The 25,166-nt window shown below is 36.8% G+C and overlaps 2 protein-coding genes across 22 annotated transcripts in view; one reads left to right on the top strand and one right to left on the bottom strand.

The window, feature by feature from the left end:
* The window catches only part of RAB27B (RAB27B, member RAS oncogene family), a 167,113-nt gene extending 157,787 nt beyond the window's left edge, over positions 1-9,326 (top strand). For all 13 annotated transcript variants that reach the window (XM_082353429.1, XM_082353428.1, XM_082353427.1 and 10 more), the window contains 2 exons: positions 1,917-2,040; positions 3,142-9,326. In XM_082353429.1, the coding sequence (XP_082209555.1) occupies positions 1,917-2,040; positions 3,142-3,331 (314 nt within the window). In that variant the 3' untranslated portion in view covers positions 3,332-9,326. The remainder of the gene's footprint in view (positions 1-1,916; positions 2,041-3,141) is intronic.
* A 4,334-nt stretch (positions 9,327-13,660) lies between these two features.
* Positions 13,661-25,166, bottom strand: part of CCDC68 (coiled-coil domain containing 68) — a 50,455-nt gene continuing 38,949 nt past the window's right edge. For 3 of the 9 annotated variants that reach the window (XM_082353424.1, XM_082353421.1, XM_082353422.1), the window contains 2 exons: positions 17,103-17,179; positions 13,661-14,649 (listed from right to left, as the gene is read on the bottom strand). In XM_082353424.1, the coding sequence (XP_082209550.1) occupies positions 14,592-14,649; positions 17,103-17,179 (135 nt within the window). In that variant the 3' untranslated portion in view covers positions 13,661-14,591. Of the gene's footprint in view, positions 14,650-16,489; positions 16,617-17,102; positions 17,180-24,243; positions 24,609-25,166 lie in introns of those variants that run through there. The other 6 variants (XR_014233977.1, XR_014233979.1, XR_014233976.1 and 3 more) reach the window with 4 other exon arrangements.

Here is a 25,166-nt window from a genome sequence, read left to right as displayed (position 1 = left end):
TAGCCTAATCAGTTATTAAAGCCAGATTGATATGTCAGCCCAGAAGTGTGGTATTTGATTTTTCCTTTATTTTTTAACTGATGTAGCACTAAAGACAGTATTTCATTTGCATGTTTTAAATTACAAATACCAGTTTTGATCCTAGTGGGACATTCCAACAGTCGCATGGGGCTGGTGCTACTTGTCATTTCTAGATTTGTCAGGGCTGTCTGTGGCCAGAGTGATATTTTTTAAAAGACTAGATCATATTATTCCTCTGCTCAAAGTCCTTTTGGGATTTCCCATCTCACTTGGAATTCCTCTTTAATTCACTTTTACTCTGCCCCAGCTCACCGGCCTCCAGCTAAAGGTCTCTCCCCTGAAAAGCACAATCCTGCCTTGGGGACTTTGATTTCTGTTCGCCTCCGCCTTGATTTCTCTTTTCCCATTTATAGCGTGTGTTAGTTCTTTCATCTCCTTCAAGTTCTTGTTCAAACCTTATCTATCTCTTGAGAGAAGCTTTCCCTGACAGCCCCATCTAAAAAACAGTGCTCTTCATCACTCTGTATGCCCTCAGTACACTTTCTATTTCATTTGGTCACTGCCACCACCTGACATTATTATATTATATTGTATTATATTATATATATTATATTATATTTATTATATTATATTATTTCTTTGTTTACTTGTGGTTTTGGTTCTTTCTACCACTAGAATGTAAGCTCTATAAAGGTGCAGACTTGGTCTGCTTTGTTCCGTTGCAATACCCTAGATCACCTGGCTGAGTGTCTGGCTGTGTAGATTCTCAAATATATACGTATCTTATTATTACATATTACATATAATTAATAATATATATAAATGCTTTAAATGTAAGTTCACTAACAGTGGGGAAAAATACCAACAAATTCTGACTTAATTGTTTCTCCAAATGAGTGTTTATCCTAGGATCTGTCTCCATTTTCTTTTGCTATTACATTTCTTTATCCAAATTTTGGTGTTATTATTCGATTGTGGGGAGATAAGGAGATAATAAGATTATTCAATTCTTTCAGAGACTGATTCGTTCATCATTTTTCAAGGTAGATGAGATGCTCCCTTATTACTAAAATTTCCAGGAGGATACAGTTGGGATTTAAGATAATTAATTGCCATATCTAATAAGGCTTTAATTTCTAACATCCAAATAATTGGTGTTATAGAGTAAGCCTTTGTCTTCTTCCTCTGACCTCAGCAAGGTTGCACATAGCTTGCCTTGAGGTAGACCGTAAAATAGTCCCGTACCCTTGAAAACATAGATTGACAAGTTTTTTATCATTTCCTCCCTCCCTCCCTTCCTTCTCCTTCTCCTCTCCTTCTCCTCCTTCTTCTTCTCCTCCTCCTCCTCCCCCCACCCACCCCCTTCTCTTTTAAACAGTGTCTCCTGGAGAAAAGAGAAAAACAAGTGACCTGTCTTAATATTGTTTCTACATGAATTTGTGGTGGTTCAAAAATGTTCTGCTCTTATGGATCATCACCTTGAACTTCAGGAAAGGGAAATGTAGCAGCCTCCTAAAGGAAAGAGCAAACTTGTGTACTTTAAGATCACGTTCTATTATCTCCACTTATATTTGAAGAACAAATGGGATGAAAAACAGTATGTTCATCTCAAAGGGCATTTCCCCAGATATAAAGGAGCACTGATAGGTATTCATACAAGTGCTTCATATACACTCTTATTAATCTTCACAACCTGCAACCTGTGAGGAATTATCTCCATTTTCTAGATGAGGAAACTGTGGCTGGGAAGAGTTAAGCAACTTGGCTAATATAACATAACTCGTAAGCAGCCAAGCTGCAGATGAACAATTAGATTAGGACTCTGAAGTATGAGCAGTCATTTGACATCACTTGTTTATAACTAACTTGCTGTTTCCATCTGTTTTCTTTCCAAGGCCAACTGCAAGCAAATGCTTATTGTGAAAATCCAGATATAGTATTAATTGGCAACAAGGCAGACCTGCCAGACCAGAGAGAAGTCAACGAACGGCAAGCCCGGGACCTGGCTGACAAATACGGGTAAGTCAGTCACGTGGAGATGTCCTCTAAACTTGCACACTGCTGCTTAGTAATGGGGTAGGGTCACGAGATTGATATTAGAAGGGATCCCTTTGATTCAGGAATGTCGCATGAATGAAAAAGATCTTCCAGAGGAATATATGTGATGTTTTTAATGAACTATTTCATAATAATAGCAGCTAACATTTGCTGAATGCTTATTATGTGCTAGCAACTGTTCCTAAGCTTTAATTCATCTAACCCCTCATAATCATATATAGGAAATCTAGAGTTATCCCATTTTATATATGAGTAATTGGGACACAGAGAGATTGAGTAACTGATGGAAGGCCACATAGCTAGTAAGTAGTAGAGCTAGAATTCAACCCAGGCAGACTGAGATCAGAGTCTATGCTTTTCAACACTGTACTCTCCTGCCTCTCAATCAATAACTACAAAACTCTAAGAAATAATACCTGACCTGGTCGTAATATTGCAATCATTATCCTAGCTGAGCTTAAATGGCAGCTTTTAAAATTTTTAAAATATTCCATGTAATTATAAATTCAGTCCCAAGGCAGAAATTGTCATTCTTTTTCAAATGTAAGCATCTTTGCCAAATCTGTCCATTTTTTACTGAAGGATTCTCCTTGAAAGCTTTATAAATGTACGTGTCTTTTTGACACTTTGGATTCCAAATAAATATAGACTGTATTCACATAAATATCCTATACAGTGCCTGCTTAAATTCTAAATCAGACTTCTAGATAACTGATTGGAGGGAAGTAATAGTTTTAATGGCAATATTGATCACTAGTTTAGGCATTTTTACCCTCTTAATTTTTAAGAATCAGTGATGATGCTTTGGCTTCAAGTCCCTGATCACCTCCTGTATCAGTTTCCTTGCCCATAAAACTTGTTACACCCATACTAAAAAGAAACCCACCAGCTTTCACTCACTGAGGAAAAACAAGGATGTTTTCCAACTCAGCCAGCAAAATCGTGATTATTTCACAATCTCTCAGCCAGCCATGTTTTTGCATGTGTGACTCATTGGCACATCTTGTTGTATCTTTTCTGGTTCCTTCCTCTTAAAAATATTTGTCATCTCTTCCATGCTAGCATACCATATTTTGAAACAAGTGCAGCGACTGGCCAGAATGTGGAAAAGGCTGTGGAAACCCTTCTGGACTTAATAATGAAACGAATGGAACAGTGTGTAGAGAAGACCCAAGTCCCTGACACTGTCAATGGTGGTAGTTCTGGGAAGCTGGATGGGGACAAACCAACAGAGAAGAAGTGTGCCTGCTAAACTTTACCCTAGGAACTGATCATCCAGAACCCCACGCAAGCATCGCTTCCAAAAAGAGTGACAAACCACACAATTGTTGTTGAGTAGACCATGTATAATGGCATGTCTTTCTTTTTCTGCCAGAAAAATCTATTTTAAGAAGTCAGAGTTGTCAACAGTGTTCAAAAGAGTTGACCAGTTGTCCCTGAGGCCCCTCCAAACAAGATCAAAGATTTTCCATTGTCATCATACCATCATGGATGCTCAATTTGTTTTCCTTATAAAGAAGATGAGTATATAAGAGAGTATACAAGAAGAAATATCAGGGAGTTTTCAGTCAGAACCAAAGGTACCTTGTCACATTGGGGACAAGAATAATCTTCCAAAGGGATAACATAGAAAGATGACTTTTTTAAAAGGTTGGATTTACTTCTTATATAGAATCTGATTTGTACTTTTATAGGTTTGCATTGGGGGAAACATATTAGCTAAAAATGCATATACACAAAAAAGAATTCTAAGTGGTTCATTAAGAGTGGCATTACTATGTACATCCTATAAGCTGTGCTAGAATGACTACCTTATGAGAGGATGAATGTCAGACTTCTGAGAAAATGTAAGAGACTGTGTAATAATGCCATTTGTATATTCTTAATAAATGGCAGATAGACAAGAATAGGACTGTGAATGACAGAAGACAAGAGAAATGCCCAGGGAGAAAAATGAAGGTATGGGAACATGGCATTTGGGCAACTGAAATTAAATGTATCTGTTACAGATGTCTGGGAGAGATACTTAGCCAAATTTCACTCAAGCCAATTAGAAGCTGACATTATCAGTTGGAATTAAGAGAGTCTCCAGAGGTTTGCATTTCCAACAAAATTTTAGAAATTGGTGTAGTGTTCAGCTTCACATTTCATATTTCTTAGCAATCATGATAAAAAGTCACAAGGAGAAATTAAAGATTGCTGTTTATTAACTATCTCTTTATGCACTCAAGAAAAACTATTTAGCCTTAATTTTTTTAGATAAAATATGTTGGTGATATGAAATAAAAAGTGACTATTAATTCTAGGTTTCTTTCTGATTTACAAAGTACTGGAAACTCTAAATCACATTACTCTCCTCCAACCCACACCCACCCCTGGCTTTGAATCAATTGTAAAAATAGAGGAGTGTCACTTTGTAGATCAACAACTTCAGAATAATGATGGATCGATTTTATGGTCACTCTGAATTTTTGTGTCATTTATCACATAAAAATTGATGATACATCATGCCATATTACAGTGTATTTAGCATCTGTTTTTATTTTGCCTAAGGCAAAACACCTATGCTTGAACTATATTGGGGGGTTGGCAGAGATGGAGGTGTATCTTATCTAAGCAAAAATTTTGTTAATGGCTTTATTTTTCACATAATGCTGTCTTTTCTTTCTAAAAATGATCACAAAGGTATTTTCCATTGGCCTATTATTATTGCGTCTAAACATTGGCTTTTGATTTAGTTTCTGATAAACATAAGCCACTCCTATTACTATTATTTATGTACTTCAGTCAATTTTGTCAGTAACAAAGTCATCATACTTTAGGTTTTCTCTTTTTATTGTGAATATATGATTTTTCTACAGGATAGTTCCTCTTTGTAGAAAAATTTGCCAATTAAACTTCACTTTTCTAGACTCTCTGTATATTTTTTGTTAAGTTACAAACATAGGAAACTCTAAATCCCAGTCCCCCACCTTTAACCTCCGTCTACCGACCTCCACTGGGTGTCAATCAGTTTTAGGAACACAGATCCAAGGGACTGTCTAGTTACAAGACCCAGAAATGTGCCATGAAACCAGGTAATTTGGAAGCTTTAATGGAGTTAGTCCTTAACAGATTAACAAATTCTTACTGTCAGTTGCCCAGGTCCTCTGATTTCTGCAGCACGATGCCAACTTCTAAGGTTGGTCATGAGTGGGTATTCGCTCCCAGGATGCTTTTCTCTATGATGTTATTCATGACCTCAGTGCCTGTGCGAGGAGGATAGGAAGCTGTTAGCTATTGTCAAAGATGTTTCTTCTGAAACGAATATGAGCAAAAACAATGTAACCATTGGTGTGGCAAAATTTGGTGAACTTTTGGGTCATTAAGTCGATTTCTCCTTTGGATTCAAATTATGATGCCCCCTGCATTTCCACAACAGGGAATACTTAGCCTTTCTAAAATCCAAAAAGCATTTTATTTTGGATATGTCTTTTTGTTTCTATTTATTTTCCAGTTACATGATTGATTTACTTATCCAAGATTCTGTCACTGTCAGTCATTTAACAAGCCTTTATTCAGGGTCTATTTTAAGATCATTATTTGATAGCCATAGCATGAAGCAGAGGGTGATGATGCTTATAATTAAAGAACTATTCCTATAAAAATAACAATTATTGGGTAATAATCTCAAGAGGAATGAAATTTAAAACAGACAAGAAAATTAATTTAAAATAGTATTCTAATTATAAATAAACACTTAATCTAAAAAAAATGTTTTCTCTGTCAAGTTTGACATAAGACCCTGAAGTCTATGTAACCATTATTAGTAACAATTACTCTTTCATTATTTCAGAATTAATTATTCTGTATGATTCATTTTACAATTTCAAATTGACTTGGGGTCATGAAGTATACAGACTGCTTTTAAAGAATTGCATACACCCTTTAATACACAGCAATATGTATTACTTATTTCGTCCCAAATGCTTTAGTTAACCATATCATATTTTGGAGAATTATTTAAAATGTACATGAAGTTCCTTTCTGATATAGAAACCATTTTGGAAGTGTTTACACTGGTTTAATGTTTACATTGCTCTAACACAGTGCCTCAGAGACCGCCTTGACCAAATTTGTCTCCAGCCCCATAGCTTATTTCCTATAATACCATGTTGTAGGAAGGCCTCACAGAGACACTAATGCAGCTAAAGGTATTCTGAGGTCTTCAGCAAAGGGTATAAGAATCTTATTCAAATCTGGAGATTATTACCACCATCTCCTGGTCACTTTTTGGGGAGTGGGCATTATTTGAGACTCTGTGATTAGGTACAAGGTTACCTTTTAATGTAAAAAAAAAAAAAGTCCTTTGAAAAATGTATCAAATATAGTTGAGAGAACATGTTTGTCTTGGTGTGATGAGGGTAACAAGTCACAAATTGGCAGAAAAAAAATGCTAAATGCTGGGAATTGAGCTTGTGGGTCTCTACATAAGAATTTCAAAACTCTGGCCAGTCCCACTCCAGCCAAGTTGCTATCATTTCCATATTATCAGCTATCACTCTGCAAAAAATTTGAAACCAGCGTTTTCTAAAGCAAATATTGTATCTGTTGTTTTTAACCAGATGGGACATTCTATGTATCAGTGGGTGTCTTTGTTATGCTTCTAGTATGTTATTCTCTGGCAATCTGTACAGATAGGAGGAACGGGGCAAGAGTTTTTATCAGGCGTTTCTTGTCTTCTTTATAAGAGAGAGAAACTTGACCATAGAGAAGGACTCACTACACTAAAAGATAGTCTAATAACAGCTGAAATATTCTTTAAAGTGTAAATTTTGTCCACTGGGAATCAACAAATTTGATGAAGCTCATATACATTCTCACCAATGGAGTGGGTGCATCGGTTAGAAGGCGAAGCAATATGTGTAAAGAGATACAGTGTATAACTAGGTGTAGCATATAACCTGGAACTAAAAATTTGAGGGAGAATCCTCATCCATAAGGAATTTTCGAGATTAAAACTCTAATTGTAAAGAGATAATATTGACGTTTCTGGTGTCCTAAGATACTTAATAACTCTTTAAAAGGAAGATCTGGGAGCTCCATTAGCCAAAGTGATAGAAAAGTTGTCTTTCACCTTCTACTCCCAAGCTTTAAAGCATTAAAAGAAGTCTAGTGTATTTGAATATTTTAGGGAAAGCTTTATCATTTTTAAAGATTCCAAGATACTGTCTATATTTGAAAAGCTTGTCTAAGAATTCACCAAAAGCTGTATTTTCTTCTTGATCTTTGACCAAAGTGGTATAAGTTGATTTCTGGGGAGAGTGCTGAGATCTTAAATCTGGAAGGTGGATAGAGAGTATTCTCTGAGCTGAGTGCTGTCTCAATGCTTTATAAATCTATGGAGATACTCGTCTCATAAAGTAGAACTGATAAAAATAAAACATTGTTAGCTGAATAGGGAATTTTATAAACTTATTGCCTTGGAGTTCTTGGGTAGACACTCAACCACATTGACGTTGTTGAGCAAGAACTGTAGAGATTAGAGATTAAAGTTGTCTAAATAGAGTTTCTAACTATGGCAGAACATGGAGAAGACCATACTTACAAGGTTGATTTTTAGGCAGGAAAAAAAAAAAAAAAAAGACAGTAACAGAAAGAGGTTTGTAACCAGATCTATGGCAAATATTTATCCATTATTTTTATCTACCAACGAGAGGTTTATGCCCTTAGAACTAAGCTAATAAAAATATTTAAACACTAAATATTTCATGATTGGCATCAAAATTTGGGAAAATTAGAAACATTTACTCTATCTGAATCAAATTTTCTCATAAATTGCACTTTAATTTTTTAAGAAGTAGCATCACAAAGATGCCTTTCTGCAGAGCTCTTTTTACCAACAGCCTATGGTTGAGATATTTTCTAAATTCATATTTAGAGAGAATAACAAGCAAACAAACAAAACCATGAGTACCAAAATATTGGAGTTATTTAAAAAGGGTGTTATCTTTTGAAGAAAAAGAGTACAAAGAAATTGTCTTTGAATTGAGTTATTTAAATCTGTTTCCGAGTTCATTTTCTTTCCAACTGGTCGTGGAAGTCATGGCTATTATCCCTCAGTCAACTTAGTCATTAGCAAGTTCTGTAGGAGCCGCATGTCTGTTCTTAACCTAATGGATCCCTTATTTAACCAATGGCTGTTGTCCTTATGTCTGTTGGCACATCAAAATAGTATCTGTCCCTAGCAAAGTAATAACATATGCTTATCCTTACTCTCCTCTTCTTCAGGTTATCTTTTCAAATGTTCTTTGAGAGGAAGTCTAGTATTATAGAAAGGAAAGTGGCCAAAAAGAACAATTTGGGGGCCATGGGTATGTCATTAAATATGGCTTCTCCAAGTAGGAGGCTTATAAATCCTGCATGCCTCACAGGGTTCAAGTCGGGCCCAAAGGAGAACATATATAGAAACTGGTTTGTAAATTATGTTCCATTTCATAAGCTGACACTATTATCCCAAGCTAAGAATAATAAAATATCACAGTCATACTTTCACGACCATACTTTCACAAGTGTTATAGCAGGGACAAAACACTAATTTTAGTAGAGATGTTGGAAACTCGAAATGGGTAGTCGGCTCACAGTCATTGTGTTTGATTGAAAATGTTTAATATATCTCAAGTTATTGAAAAACTATGAGTTCTATTTCATTTTGTAGGTCATCTTGTATTTCTTTCAGGAATCCAATTACATTCTAGATAGTATATTACAATCTGGTCAAAATCCTCCTTGTATAAATAGGGCTTCTGTGCCCATAGCCTTATAAAAGATACTGACTGTATCTGAAATTATTTGAGCAAAATAAGTTATCCCACTTAATGTGTTAAAAGTAGGCAACGCTCTGGCATAATACTGAAGTGCTTCACTGTACCCCAATGGTCTACATTTAAGTGATATTATCCTCATTTTTAGGCTAAGCACGTTCGATTGTTTTGTCTGTCATTTACTCAGATCTCTGTTTTGTCTAGTGCCATGAATGTAAATTAAAACCTTAAACATGGAGTTTTTATTCTCTGTGCCCCTGAATAGACTGTGGTGCCTGACAGACACTGTTAGGTCAGTATTTTGTTGTACCAAAGTTCTAGTAGCTTCAGAAATCAGAGCATCCAATGATTTTGTGGTGTGTGGGTTTCAAAACTATGGTTGAGAACTGTATTCAGTGATTGTTTCTGCACACTTTTCAAATAAAAATGCATTTTTATCAATTATTTTGTATCTTCAAAGCAATCTTATTTCTGTGCTGAAGTTGAAGGAATGGTGGATGGGGAACGTTAAATCACTATCAGTATGGGAATCGTATCCCATTAAAAGTGATATTTATCAAGAGCTAGGAAAGAAGTGATTTGGATTTGGCCAAGTGGTTTTTATCCATCTCTCTAAACTTTCTAATTTATTATTTGTTTAAAGGCTGGAATTTCCAAGGGACCTTTTCTAATAATTTTAAATGATACATTTATAAAATTAGCAGTTAGCATGTTACAGTATTCCATGGTATGTCAACACCTCAGTGTATTATAACCTATTTCTTCACCATAATAAAATGCTCAGGCGGGTGGTAGTACCTCCTTTAGTTACAGACTGGTGACAGGACCGATGTTCAAGGCCAATTCAAGACCACAACCATACAGCTTCCTCTTAAATGTTCATTTGCAAAGGCTGCCTTGTTCCCGGAGTTGTTCTCCCTCCATATGTTACTTAGATAGGCTTTGCCAAGATAATGATGAGTTTTTAATTTAAAGATAAACAGCTCTCCCACTGCAAGCAAATAAATCCTTGGCACCATTCTCTCAACTTTACTCCATGGTAGCAGTAATGCTGTTTCACACAGGCAGAATCTTTTGCCTCCTGGTTTCATCTTAAATAATGCAAGACAAGTCAGTAGAAACTTGCTTTTCCTAATGGTTTATAGGGTGTAAAAATAGTCATAAAAAAAAAAAAGAAATAGTCATAACATGCCCCCTATTGAGGAAAAAATAAGACCATCTTGTAATGGTAGAATTTCTCTTTTTAAAACTGTATGTAAGGTATTTGTATGATCGCAGTTCTCTATACCAAGGAAAATTTCATTTCTAATATGGATTACTACTTGTGGAGAAAGAATCGCTGTAATAAGAGTGTGAGCATTGCTCTTCTGTTAGAAACTCATTTAGGGGACTTGCATTATGGTTTAGGAGGCCAACACACTAATTATAATTTGACTGAGCCTATATTGTAAGTAATAGAAAAATTTTGTGATAGGAATCAGATTTTTGAAATTATCATCACTTTGGACCATTTCTGTAGGTCTCTGAGAGAAAGACTCTCTTAAAAAAGACTCTCTTTTTTAAACCTTTAACCAAAAGGTTTTAAAAAAAAAAAAAAGCAGATTTCAATCTCTTTGATTGATTCCCTAGAGAAACTTACATCATGAGTTCATTCACTCTCATATCAGAGTAGGGATCCAATCTATCAATGAACCAGAAAAAATGAACCAGAAGGAGCAACTTGGCATCATGTTAGTTAACACATTGGATTATGAATCCATATTACCCAGGCTCATGGGACCCCTTCTCCTCCCTTGACTTCCAAGAGCAGTTCTGCGTGAGTCCCCTAGGCCAACAGGGTAGGTCAAAACAAGACTTCTCAAATGAACCTTTTAAGGACAGTTTTCTCTTCACTGCCCCTTCCACAGAACACGAGCTTGTTCAGTATGTCAGGGAAACATGGGCAAAGGAGGGGATTGAGATACAGATTCCTGAAAATCATTAGCTTACCACCACTAGGAAGTCAAAAAAGAACTTGAAGGAGAACTTTCTAAACAAATAAAAGGGATGACTTATACAATGGAAATGTGAAGGAATACACTGCGTGGAAAATAGTTTAGACAGTACTGGGGCTTATTCTTTCCATGCCCGTCCAGCTGATGTCCTGGCTATTCCAGAATACACCTGGCCTGCCTGTCCCTAGGGGCTCATGCACTTGTGCTTGCCTCTGCCTGGACCCCTCTTCCACCAAAAAACATCTCCTCCCAGTCGCTTCCCTAGCATTCTTCCTATCTTTGCTTAAATATTATCTTCAGAGAGAGAGGTCTTATTTAAAATCAGTATCCTATTTAACTGACCGATCTATACACCATTTAGTTTCAATGATCAGTCAAATAAAAATTGCTGCCACAGCCTTTCACCCCTGGTAACTCCCTATCCCTATGTTCTGCTTCACTTTTCTTCATAGTCCATAGGACTTCCCTGAGTTTATCTGTTCCTCATCATTGGAAGATATTTCCATGAAGGTAGAGATTTTCCCCTTTTCTTTCTTCCCTGCCAAATGCACCTCTTCCCTCTCCCCACTGCTGTCGCCTTGGCATCTAGAACAGTGCCTGGCAAATAGAGAGCCCCAATAAATATTTGGTGAAAGAAGAAATGAATGAATCTTGTGTGCGAAACGAACTGGGTGGATTGTAGAATAACATAGTTTTACCTTAAAATTTTTTTACTCCTTTATTGAAGTAAATGTTTAAATTGTACAATTTATTGATTTTTTGTCATGAAACATACCCACGAAAATATGACCATTATCAACACACTGAACATGCTATTACTTCCCAATGTTTCCCTGTACTCCTTCACACTCTCTCCCTCTACTCCTGTCCCCAAATACTGATTTGCTCTCTGTCCCCATAAAATAATACGGTATATCCTCTGTTTTTCTTCTGGATTTTTTCAAGTATAATAATTTGATATTTATCCATTGTTGTAATATTTGTGGTTTATTTTTATTGTTGAGTTATATTTCAGTATGAAGGCAGGAAGGAAGAGATGTAGGAAAGGAATTATAATGTTTATGATATTTGTTTAAAGAATTTTTAGTTATTGATAGATTGGATCCCTACTCTGATATTGATAAAGATTCTATAATTATTTTCAGATCAGAAGATGTCAGGTCATTAAAGAATTTTCAAAGTGAAACAGTATGAAAGAATTCGATAAAGTGTTTGTGTGTTCTTAATTTTATAATGCTACCATTTTTTCAAATTTAGAATAAAAACATAATAGATTACTTTCGCTGTTAATTTGGATTCACAGAAAATTAGGAGAAAAATTCCAGGAGCTATCTAAATATCTGCTCACTGACAAAAACTATTTATTATGGGTTATATTGTCATTAACAGTCAAATAACAACTACTTAATTCATTTATGCATAATAATTTTAATGTAAAAAGAAACAAAAACAAAACCCACAAAATATGGCATCAATTTTCTTTATTTTAAGGCATATCATAAGCAATTATTAAAATGGTATATATTATATATATATTATATATATTTTATATATATATATATATATTATAATGGTGTATATTATACCAAACATTTCTTAATGATAATTTGTAACAATATATGTAATCAAAGTGAAACTAAGTTTCTTTTCATTTCCCACCTCCATGTAGTTACTTCATAGCCCACCTCAGACCTTCTTTTTTTTTTTTAATCAATTTTTTTTTTTTTATTACACTATACTAGGTGTGCTTTATTTATTTATTAATGGCTGTGTCGGATCTTCGTTTCCGTGCGAGGGCTTTCTCTAGTTGTGGCAAGCGGGGGCCATTCTTCATCGCGGTGCGCAGGCCTCTCACTATCGCGGCCTCTCTTGTTGCAGAGCACAGGCTCCAGACGCGCAGGCTCAGTAATTGTGGCTCACGGGCCCAGTTGCTCCGCGGCATGTGGGATCTTCCCAGACCAGGGCTCAAACCTGTGTCCTCTGCATTGGCAGGCAGATTCTCAACCACTGCGCCACCAGGGAAGCCCCTCAGACCTTCTTATCCAATATTTTGATTAGTATAATTATAAGTACAAATACTTTGACTACAATTGAGGTTTTTGTTTTTGTATTTTGTGTGGTACTACTTTTAGACTAATAAATTTCATTCTCCATTGTAATGATTTTTTAATCACTCAGAAATGTTTATTTAAAGAAACAATTCAAATGATGAAGCCGAAACGATGAGGAGATAGGAAATAATCTATACCTGACAAATAAATGATCTACTGATGTTAGTAAAACAATACTTTTGTATTTGAAGAGTTCAGATCTTTTTAGGCTTCTGAAGCTGCTTATTCTTATTCTCAAGAGATCCAAACACCGTCCCAAAGTGAAGCTGGAGACCACATGAGCAGGTCCTACCTGTATTACATTGAACTGTACTTCTGTGTTCAAAAATGAATATAGTGAAACCCAAATAAAATTCAACAGTGTCCTTCCATTTTTGATTTGAAAATTCATTATTCTAATGGAAATCATCCAGGTTGTTAGGTCAGTTAGATGGGTCCATTCCAAAAGCTCACATTTATTACAACCCAGCATGATGGTTGGGGTATAAGAGGAACCTAAGTGATCTCCAAGTGAAAGGTGAAATCTCCTACCACACAGCAGATGCTTAAAGCAGAATTCATGATCCCAACACCCCTACACATGTGCCAGGAAATGCATTACCAAAAATCTTCAATGTGGCATAAATAGGAGATGAATTTATATCACGGTAAGATATTTGTTATTATCCAAAAGTCAACTTTAAAATATATCATTTATTCACACACATACACACACACAGATATCGCAGGTTCAGTACCAGAGCACCAATTTAAAGAGAATATCACAACAAAGCGAGTCACATGAAATTTCTGGTTTCCCAGTGAATCTAAAAGTCATGTTTACACTATATTGTAGCCTGTTAAGTGTGCAATAGCATTATATCTAAAAATATATATATACATACCTTAATTTAAAAACATTTTATTGCCAAAAAATGCTAACCATCATCTGACAATGCAAGGGTGCCACAAACCTTCAATTTGTAAAAAAAAAACCACAGAGTCTGTGAAGCACAGTAAAAGGAAGCATGCCTGTATATTTTTCCTTACATTTATGTACAGTCAGCCCTCTGTACCTGCAGGTTCCACACTGATGATTGGTTGAATCCATGGATGTGGAAACCATGGATACAGAGGGCCAACTGCACTCTGCCATTTTATATATGGGACTGAGCATCCGAATGGGTTTTGGTACCCGAGGGGGCTCTTGGAACCAATCTCCTGTGGATACCTAGGGATGATTGTACATAAAAACCACTATCAAAAGGTCAAAGTTGACAACCTTAACCAGTCCCTTCAGCAAAAATCTGCCAAAAAAAAAAAAAAATTCAGTTTTTTTTTTTAAGTTTAAAGCAAAATTCATCTTCCATCATGGGAAAGCATCTGGTTTCTTCATCCATTAGTACGTTTTGAAGAAAGAGTTCCTTTCTTTGAATATATATTTGTTTGATTTTCTGAAATGTCATCTTCCTGCAAAGTTATTGATGTATACATTAAATATAATACAATAAATTCCATTAAATACTGGCATTGAGCAGTTTTAATATGTAAATTTAGACTGTGTTTCAAGGAGTAAATAAGACGCAGGTAGTGATTTTTCTCATTCAGATCTTCAGCCAGGCGGCTCATTTCCGTAGCCTAACCAACATCAAATATGGGGTCATGCCTTCAGTCTTCAATTCACTGTGGAAAAGACCACACAATTATCAAAATCGAGCACGTAAAACTTTACTGATATAACTGCTGTACCACTCCATTACCATCTCCACTACTGCTGTACTACCAAGTCTGAACTAATTGCTTTAACCGAATAGATGATGATTAATTGATTGATTCTAATTCCCCATGAGGCACAGTAGAAGCACATTATGGATGCATTAACCTTATGTAAATGCATCTGGTTGTAAGAGGACAGGAGTGAGGAAGAGTGAGAGTGTGTCTGCCCTTCTACTCAGTGAAGACATGCACCAGAGTGACTTGGAAATGGGACACACAAATCGACTGTTCCGTCAGGACATTTTAGTTCTGTGGGTTTCTCATAGCCTAAACTTCTCTCCTCACTGTGTGAGTCTAGTTTAAAAAATATGTATATACACACACACACACACACACACACACACAAATATACACATGCACACATCAATATGTGTGTGCACACATATGAACACATATATGTATATATGTGTGTTTTATTGTTGCTGTTTTGTTGTTTTCTAACAACCTGATCCTCAATATCCAGCAAACCATTTCTTTGGTGTTCAACTTAAGAAACATCTATACGTTCTAATGCTTGGGGAAAAAAAACTTTGTTTTTTTTTTTTGTACTGACTGAGAGAATTCTATTTTATGAGTGATTTAAGAGATTTGCCAAGATTAATTTTTAAATATATGTGATGCTTGTTTTTCTTTGCATTAATGGCTACTTTTACACTCTAATTCCTCCCGAGAGTTATAATTCCATTCTACGTTGGTGAATCTAGACTTACCGAACCATACAACCACTTACATTCTCAAATGGCCAATTGGTCAGATTTCATTTTGCAAACATGAGACCTACCATTATAGATATATCATTACTATTGGAATTTCTACCAAAATCATAAAACAAAGGGCATATTCATTCCAGTTTCCCTATTTCAATTAGGAAAATTTCCCATTTGACCTTTCCTCAGTCATAGGGAGAAAAAAAGTCTTTAAAACTACCTTTATGAATGAACTGCAGCTAAAGAACTGGCCGTAGAAGTCATTCTCTCAAACTCATCCCCTCTGTACCAGCCTGAGTCTCATCACGCAATACTGGGGTCTGTACAATATGGAGACCACGTGTTGCTCCCTCCTCTGCTCTACTCTGGCTCCATTCCCTCCAGGGTCAAAACAGCTGAGGGTGGCCATGATACCTCACTACCCCAAGAGGATGTATCTGGTAAAGGAGCTAAAATCGACCATCCTCCCTTTCCTTGGAAAGTCATGCTTCCCTTTCTATTCTAAACTCTTCATCTCTTCCTGCTCTGAAGTGTCTGCGTCTCTTACTGCTTCTGAAATGTGGGCATTTCACTTCCTCTTTTAATACTTCTCGGGCTTAATTTTTCTTTATTAGATGTTGCAGAGCTGTTGGCCAAAAAGTTAATGACTTAGCATCTGGGGGCCCAAAGATTTTAGAAAACTTGATGCATAATGCTTCATCTCTAGTCTCTAATTACATAAATCATTAGCAAAGTGAAGCATGGTTGCAGGGTGTCTTGAAGAGGGAGAAAGATCTACTTGAATCCCTAGACTGGGGCTAATCATGGGGGATCTGATTCTCCACATCAGGCACTGTGCAGAAGAGAGTTTCAGAAAATGGGTTTCGGCCCTAGAGAGAGTAGGCTGGGAATTCAAAAGTTGCTAGAACAGGAAGTTTTTAATCACTTTCTAAATGATTCATGTAATTACAGACTATGTTTTCTTTTAAGTGATAATTTCATGGAATTTTATGGAAATGAGACTTGAGCCCAGAAGTCTTTTTTTTTTTTTTTTTACAAACCTCTCACTTCTGATTCTGTCAACATTAGAAAGTGATGTGATGGTTTCAACTATTATTTCCATTGCTTTAGGGGTCATTATCATTGCTTCATTCGTTCGTTATTAGGTAGTTGTTGAAGACACTTGTCCTTAACAATGCAGGAAATAAAGTGAAAAACAAGGAACTATTCCTGCCCTCTTGACATTTACAATCGACTTGAGAGACAGACATGGAAACTTAAATAAATACACATGATTTATGATTAAAATGCCCATCGGTGACACAGAAAATATGAGCAATGGAGGAACAAGGATGGTGGAGGAGATAATCTGTACTGTTTGGATTAAGTATTGAAGCCAAGACTGGGCTTGTTTTATGCCAAAGAAGAGGAAAAAAGATACCTAAATTTGTTCATTCATTTACTCATAAAGTAAGTATTCATATATCAGGCTTCAAGGATTCAGTGGTTAACAAGATTAATAGAGTTCCCACTCTCAAAGAACTGGGAGACAGACCGTAAACACGTGATTACGTAAGTATTAATTGATTGGATAATTTCTCAAGTGGTATAAACGTCAACCGTGTTCAACAGGAGTCGTGAAGGCAGATGGAGGTGGGGGAAGAGAGGCCTTACCTTGTAGAGACAGCCTTGGATACCTTCGGCCTAGGAGTTTCAGACCAAAGTGCCACCTTGGTCTTTAGTTCTTTGTTCTGAAATAGAAAAAAAAAAAAAGTGCAGAGATCACATGTGTGTTAGCACATTTACTAGCCACATGCTTAGTGTTTCTGGGCGACCCACCATCTACATCCCTCCTTAGCAGTAAGTCTGTTGCTCCAGTCACTGTATTAGAACACAGAACGTAGCCAGTTGCGAGTCCCCAAATATTACTTCTGAAAATACAAACACTCCTTGAAAAATGCATAATTTACCAAGGGATTCAAATTTAGTATTCTGACTTAGCCTCTGAAATTCAACAACTGAACTCTCTGTTTCAATTTACAGTTTCTTTTATATGGACAGATGCAAAGAACTTCATGAAAGAACTCTATTAAAGAACCTTTTGAAAGACACGCACGATATTTATTGCACATTTGTCTTTCTCGTGCAATCTCTTGATTAGAAACTCCATGAAAATAGGCACCATCTGTTCTTTTGGTTCACGGCATCCTTAGCCTCAATATTCTCATCGAAGCCTCAGTTTCTTCATCTCTAGTAGTAGCGGTCCTGACTACCATATATAAGGTGGAAGAAACAGATATCATATGACCATAATATTTTAAATCTGGAAGCACCTTGGAATTCTGGGAGATAATGCAATGGCTAATAACAGGAAGGGAAAGCGTTTAAGTTTTCAGGTACAAATCCTAGCACAACCACTTGCTAGCTGTGTGACCTCAGTTAGTTTACTTATCCTCTCTGTGCCTAATTTCCTCATCTGTATTAACAGATATGATCATAGACCCTTCTTCACAGGTTCTGAAATGAAATAAAAGTACGTAAACTACTCAGCTCAGTGTCTGGAACAGATTTTAAGACTGAAAGACAGTTGGTTATGACTTTCTAGTCCAAGGACCATTATTATATCTAAAAACTGAGGTCCAAAGAGTTCAAGTGCCCAACATCTTGTTCAGGGCAGCACTCAAGACTCAAAGTCAGGTCCTCCCATAAATGGGAAGGAAATCCAAAAAAGAGGGGATATATGTATAAGTATAGCTGATTCACTTTGCTGTACAGTAGAAACTAACACGACATTGTAAAGCAACTATATTCCAAGAAAAATTAATAAAAAGAAAAAGTGAAAGAAAACCCCCCACAAAGTCCGGGCCTCCCAGTCCAGAGACAATACTTTCTCTACAACGCAGCCAAGCCAAACAATTTCTTTTTACAGATCTGGAAAGTGAGACTTTCCAGCGAAGACTCATGCCCAAGGTTGACTTGCCAGTTGGCTGCATGGGCAGGCCAGAAGTCTTTCAAGGATACGTCTGTACAGAAAGTTCTGGGCCTGAAAGGTAACTGTGGGAGGAAGGCAGAAGGGGAGCCATGGTTCTCAAAGAACAGCAACACACCAGCTCCCTTCCCTGGTAGGAAACGAAGGACTTAAAAAGTCATATAATTGAAGTTTAAAAGTTATTTTGTAAGACTCCATCTGCTGGTTTGGAGTAAGCCAGCACCAGAATGCATGGATTTGGGAAATAGACACCAGAATTTTGATGGAAGAAAAAGAGTTAATAATTCTGAGTACCTAGCAAATGTCAAGACTTTTGCCTGGTGTTTTCCAGACATTCTTTTATTCGATATAAACTCATCTCTGAGGAGTAACTTTCATTGTCATGTATGTGAAAGAAATAAGGCTGGCAAAACTCAAATTGACGAGGAAGCTTGCCTCCAATGACCCACAGGTAGTATATGCAGCATGGGTCTGCAAATGTGCAGGCTTTATGCAGGCCCGTCTGACTCCAAAGCTCATGCTCTTTTCCCTGCAAGATGTTATTTTTCTGTGACCAGAGGAATTCGCCCAGCCTCCTTATGTTACAAATAAGCAATCGGTGGACCCCAGGAGATAAAGAGATTCAGTGATTTCTGAAAGGATTCCAGGTATGATACATAGGAAAGAGAAGACAGCGAACTGTCAGGGTATTAATCAACAATGAATCTACCCCAAACATCCAGCCGCCCGCAATACACCCGGTTACTCAGTCCCTGCCATGTCTGCGGCACCGTACCAGGAGCATAGGGAATGTGAGACAGCACAAGAAAGGATAGTATCTTCCCTTTTAGCACACAGGATGCATCGTATGGTGGAGGTGATAAACATGTGACCATTAAAAAATTATAAATAAATTAATTAAATGTGATTCAAGAGATGCCATAAGGCAGTCAGTAATTCAAAGGTATAAACAGAAATCAGTGTGACTAGAATAATTTTCCTACACAAGGATGTTTAACCTGGACCTTGAAGACAAGGTGAAATGGGTTAGGTGGAAAAAAGGGAGAGAAAAAAGATGAAGGCACAGTTCTTAAAGTGTAATCCTGGAATCAACAATCTGAACATCCCCTGGGAACTTATTAGAACTACAAATCCTCAATTCCCAACCAAGCCATTGGACCAGAAACCCGGGGTGGCCGGGTGATGCGTTTTAAGATGTTCGTCAGATGATTCTGATGTCTGCTCACATCAGAGAGCCACTGGACCAGAGTAGTTTTAAACGTTGGTTGTATACTGGAATTATCTGGGAGATTTACAATCTAGTGATGCCTGGGTCCTACCCCCAAAGTTTCCATTTAGTTTGGTTGTAGTCTAGGTTCAGGAGTTTTCAAAATTCCACAGGTGATACTAATGTACAGTTAAGATGAAGAACTACTGAACTAAGGAAAGCAGAGACAAGATGTGAATTTTGTACCTTCTTATCCCTCGGCATCTACACGGAATAATAAATAAAAGATGGAGCAAAAATCTTCACACATGAATCATTTCACTGTGATATTTCAAGAGTTAAGCACTTAAGTCTCACTCAGGAAATGTACTTCAGATTTCACAAATTGAAGATATAGATGTTCCTTGTATAATGGAGATATATCGAATATACACTCCAAACAAGTGCAGGCATATATCAGGGCCAAGTACGTGGCTAAGAAAAACTCCTCTCTGTACCATACTTTACAAGTTATGAAGCACAACTTGAAACACAATATCATGATGACTACAAGCATTGGAATAAAAATATTTTTGTGGCTGGACAAGTATGTAGAAGCTATTTGGAGTTTTTCCAAAATAAACTCCTACTTTCTCAAGTTGTTGCCTTCCAAACAATGCAGAAGCATAAGAGTTATCAGCTCAGACTGTCTTTATTTTCATATATTTCAACTTCTGTGATGATTTATTTCATCTACTGGATTTAGGTCTTTATTTTGATTCATGGGCTTTCATATGCTTTTCTTTAACTAGAACAACCAAATGCATGAGTTTTCATCATTAGTTTACAAAATTACAAATCAATGACCAGAGAAAGTCCACCATTATTATGACTCTATCCAAGGAGAGTTCACTGACACAGTTTTCCAAAAGAACCTAATTTTTGCATACTTAAACTTCTAGCAACATGCTCTTGGAAGTAAATTAAATTTTAGGGATGATGGTGATTACATAAAGTAGGATATTCTTCAAAGTCTAGAAAGTGGAGTAATTTCTGAAGATGCATTTTCATATGAGCATGTCATTAGTGAAGAAGTTTGAAATGTGTGAAATGTGAGATGAATTTCGGAGCTGTAAATTAAGATGATGAAAGATATGCCAAAGTAGAAAGAAAAGTAAATAATTTTGGCAGAGTTAAGCAGAAATTTTCTGGTGATACTTAAAAGAGGTTTAAAATCCTGAAAGATTGAAAAGAAAAAAAAAAGGACAGAGTTAGATGAGTGAATTTTATCCCCTTGTGGAGGAGGGGGAAGTGCTTGGTAGGATAGAAAAGAATACACAGAAAAAAGTATTCGTTTCCATGAGTCAAAAAACTGGAAAACAGAAAAACATTTAATGTAGTAAATGTGACAATGGCTAAAATACAGACAAATGATCCTGCAAATTTAACATTATATCTGTTCATTTCTAAATATATAGAAATATATATCATTTTTAAATACAACTGTGTGTATATTGACACACATGCATATCTGCACATACACACACTTATTTGATCACTCAGATAAGTAGATATTGGGGGATGAAAAGCATGTGCTTCAAAGTCAGGAAGACTCAAATGCAGCCGAGTGATTTTGAACAAGTGTCTTAACTTCTCTTAATCTCAGTTTAACCCCCGAGGGAATAAATAATAACTTTCTCCCAGAGTAGCTTTGAAGATTAAACAAAATGAAGTATGTAGCATGCCTTAAAAGAGATGAGTTGTTTATTATGGATGAGAAAACTATGCTGTCTGTATGGTTTAGAAAGTTGATGTCTTTAAAAGGGTTGTTCAGCTCTGGTGACCAATTTTTCATAAACTGAATCGGCTCACACTGTTATTTCAAAATAGGATAGTCCTACGTTTGTGTGCAAGGTAGTACACCCCTGCATACGTCCTCCCAGTTTAAGATCTTCTAGTCTAGGGCTAGACTAGAAACAGGTTCACTCCAGCTCAAGCACTTACTAAATTCAGGTACCTGGTCCAAGATCACAGGCTCAGAGATGCTCTTCCTGACTCCCATCACTTTATAACTGTCACATTGTTCTACTCTTCTCGGAGCAGTTACCTCTCCCTTATTAAGTTGTGTACTTACTTGTTTATGTATTTACTGTATGTATCTTCAATTAAAATACAGCTAGATGAAGTCAGGACAGTGTGTCCTGTTCATACCATGTACCTACCACTTAGAACATTTCCTGGTACATCATAAACACACAAAACTATTTGCTGAATAAATAAACTAATGTGGCTTGGACGGGCTTTTTAAAGCTGAAAAGGGCATTGTAACATTCCCTGCAGTGAAGGAAACGATTTATCTACTGAAGACAATAAATTCTGAGGTCATAAAAGACATTCATCAATACTGCTATTATCTGAAGACTTTTTTAAATAAAAGAGAATGTTAGAAAATAGTAGTTTGAATCAACTTCATACAGAGAATCTTAGGCAGTACTGAGACATGCTGTCCCATCAACGTGGGCAGACTGCATCCAACCAAGAAGTTTCCATGAGGGGAACACAATCTATTGCTTCCTCCTATCACACTGAGTGGCTAGTCAGAAATTATTTGCTAAATTTGGGGATATAGAAGCAGTGCAATGGAAGCAATACATTATTCTGGTCTAACTATTACACCAAAAGGCCAATTGGATAATGTAGTGTATAGGTTAAGTTGCCAGTTTACTTAGGACAATAAAATTAGCTTTGGGGATGACATAAATAGAGACACAACCAAAGAATATAAGATTGAATTAGAAGCAGTAGCACCATTGATGCCCTGACTCTGTGATGAGGGCTAACACTTAATTAGACATGACCAGAGCCTAGGACCATAACGAAAGATCAGAGAAAGGCAACGATCTCTCCAATTAAAATGTATTACAGATGTATGATAATTAAAGCAGTAGGGCATTGGAGCCAAATAGGCAGATACACCATTGGAACAGATTTCCAGCATAAAAATTTAGTCTAGGATATATCGGCATTTCAAATTCATGAAGGAAGGCCAGACTGCTCAATAAAGTGAGACAACTAAAAAAGTAGATCCCTACCTTACACCGGACTGCCTTGAATTACAGATAAACTTGGATCTAAATGAGAATTCCAGCTCAAAATAGGAATCTGAACACGTGTGTTTTTCATCTCTACTTTCTTAGATTTCATTAGAACGATACCAAAGGATTTTTAAATATTGAAATCACTTAATAATAAAGAGGAAAAGAGAGGGCTATTGGCAGATCAGAAATGTCAGAACTGAAAGACTGAAAGTGCGTAAAGAGTTAATTGAAAGAGCAGAGGCAGCTGCAGGTGAGGCTGTGGCAGCTGAGGGAGATGTCTGATCCAGCAGACATGGAAATTCAGAGAACACAGATCAACAATCTTAAAAATGGATAGTCTTCGAGTTACCAATTCAACTTCTAAAAATGTATCTTAAGGGAGGAAGTAATTATACAAATAATCAGTAATGTTTGTAAAAGTCTGTTGAATTCATTGCTGTTTACAAAAGCTCTACTGGAAAACAATCCAACAGCAGAGATTAAGTTAACTAAATTATTTCATAGCAATACAGTGGAAACTTTGGTGGCTCTTTAAAAAGATAATGTAAATTTAATTTGCCTGCTAAGCAAAGACCTCCTTGTTATACTGTTCTATAGAGAAAAAGAGACCTTAGCATGGCCTAAAGGCTTTTTATGATCTAGTCCCTTCCTACCTTTCCAATGTCATCCTATGCTATTTACAGCTCTTTCAGATTAGAAGCACCCACATGGCCTCCTGTCTGGCTACCTGACGTGCCCTACCATCCAGTTTTCCACAAAGGTCATATTGAAATTCATTTTCTTAGAGAGATTGTTCCCACCCACCAATCTAAACGGTCCATATACATTCTTCCAACCAGGTATTATCGTCCAGAATATTTTGTCCTTTTCCTGCAGAACCTTTCCAAGATATTATTAGTTACATATTAATTTATTTGTATCTGTCTCCCTCACTAGTTAGTAAATTCCAGAGAGCAGGGCTCATGGCTATTTTGTTCAACATTGTTTATCCAAACTTAGTGCCTACACCATAGTAGCCACTCAATAAGTATTTACAGACTTACGTAACTAGTGATATGAAAAAATTGATGAAACAAATAAAAGTTTAAAAACACAATAAAATGATGCCATATATAGTCTGTATCTCTAATATATACACACAAGTATGTAACAGGCACAAAATTCCCACAGAAATAGAGATATACACAACTGTGCTGAATAATTGCCCTTGGATGGTATGTTTGAGTGGTTTTCTTGTTATATTTGCTCATCCATATTTCCTAATTTGTATGGGATGAATGACCATATGTCAGTTATGTAAAAAAATAAAAAATAGTTATTAAAATATTATAAGAAAAATATTTATAAGAAAAAATATTTTATCAAGTAACATTTGTCAAAAGGCCACTACATAAGAAACGTTGGGAGGAAATGCCTTTAAAGACATTTCTTAGGAGGAAGGGGCTCTAATGCAACATAAATCACATCACTTGATGTAAACTAACCTATTTACATCTTACTTAGGTGAGAATCTAAGGAAAACCCAAGATGCGATGAGCTTACCCTCTAAAATAAAGAGAACAGTGGTCCCAGGAAGGTAGAAACAGCAAAACAGGGGGATGGTTACAAAACTTAAGTTGCAAAATATTTACAACCTCTTTATGTTATTATGATTTTTTTCTTCTGTTTGAGGAAAGCAGAAGGAATGTGGTGGTGGAAAGAATGGTGAGGCGTGTGCTGGGGGTCCGATCATGGAGCTCCTCTCTGGTCTGTCCTGGGGAAGAGAACAGCTCCAAAAGAAGAGCAGGTTTCAATGAAGACAGAGCATCTCTGTACTCCACAGGACAGGACAACGTGACACACAGAGAAGTCACGATGCTGAGGGATGAAGCAGAAAAGGTGACCAGGTCTAGGCAGTCCGTGATGAGCTATTCAACAGAGACAGAAGGGGTGGCACTGAGCACAAAGCAGAGCTGGGCTGGAGACACCTGGGGGTCATCAGGTGCTCCAATAACCGCAGGGCTTCTCTGTACTTCCTGTGAGGTAGGGGTACCACCAGCCCAGGACTGCAGCTGAACACCTGAAAAGGGCTTCCCCAGTCAAGGCGGGGATGAGTTGGCAGGAGTAAAGCACATCTTATCACAGTGTATTATAAAGTTTTATGATAAGTTTTAAAACACTGAAACATAAGAAAATTTCAATTGGCTTCTTGAAGTAGGTGAGCCCTGAGGCAAAGCCTGGATGCCCTGATGGATATGGATGGAGAAAGAGGAGGACTAGGACGTCTCAGGACGGAGGAAAGAAACAAAGACAGGAGACAGCAAACCCGGCTATCTGGCTAGAGCTGAGTTCACGCCAGAGTGGCCTGGACCAAGCTTCTAACTCAAGTCCACATCGAGAGTTAGTATCACTGGTCTCCCCAGTAGAGAAAGTATTCTGGAACATTTGAATAAACTTTCAACAATTATTTAATAATATTTAATATT

The sequence above is a fragment of the Balaenoptera borealis genome (genome assembly GCF_965194805.1).
Source record: "Balaenoptera borealis genome assembly, chromosome: 14".
Lineage (NCBI taxonomy): Eukaryota > Metazoa > Chordata > Mammalia > Artiodactyla > Balaenopteridae > Balaenoptera > Balaenoptera borealis.
Note: the sequence above shows the minus strand (reverse complement) of the source record. Positions and strands in the feature narration are given on the sequence as shown.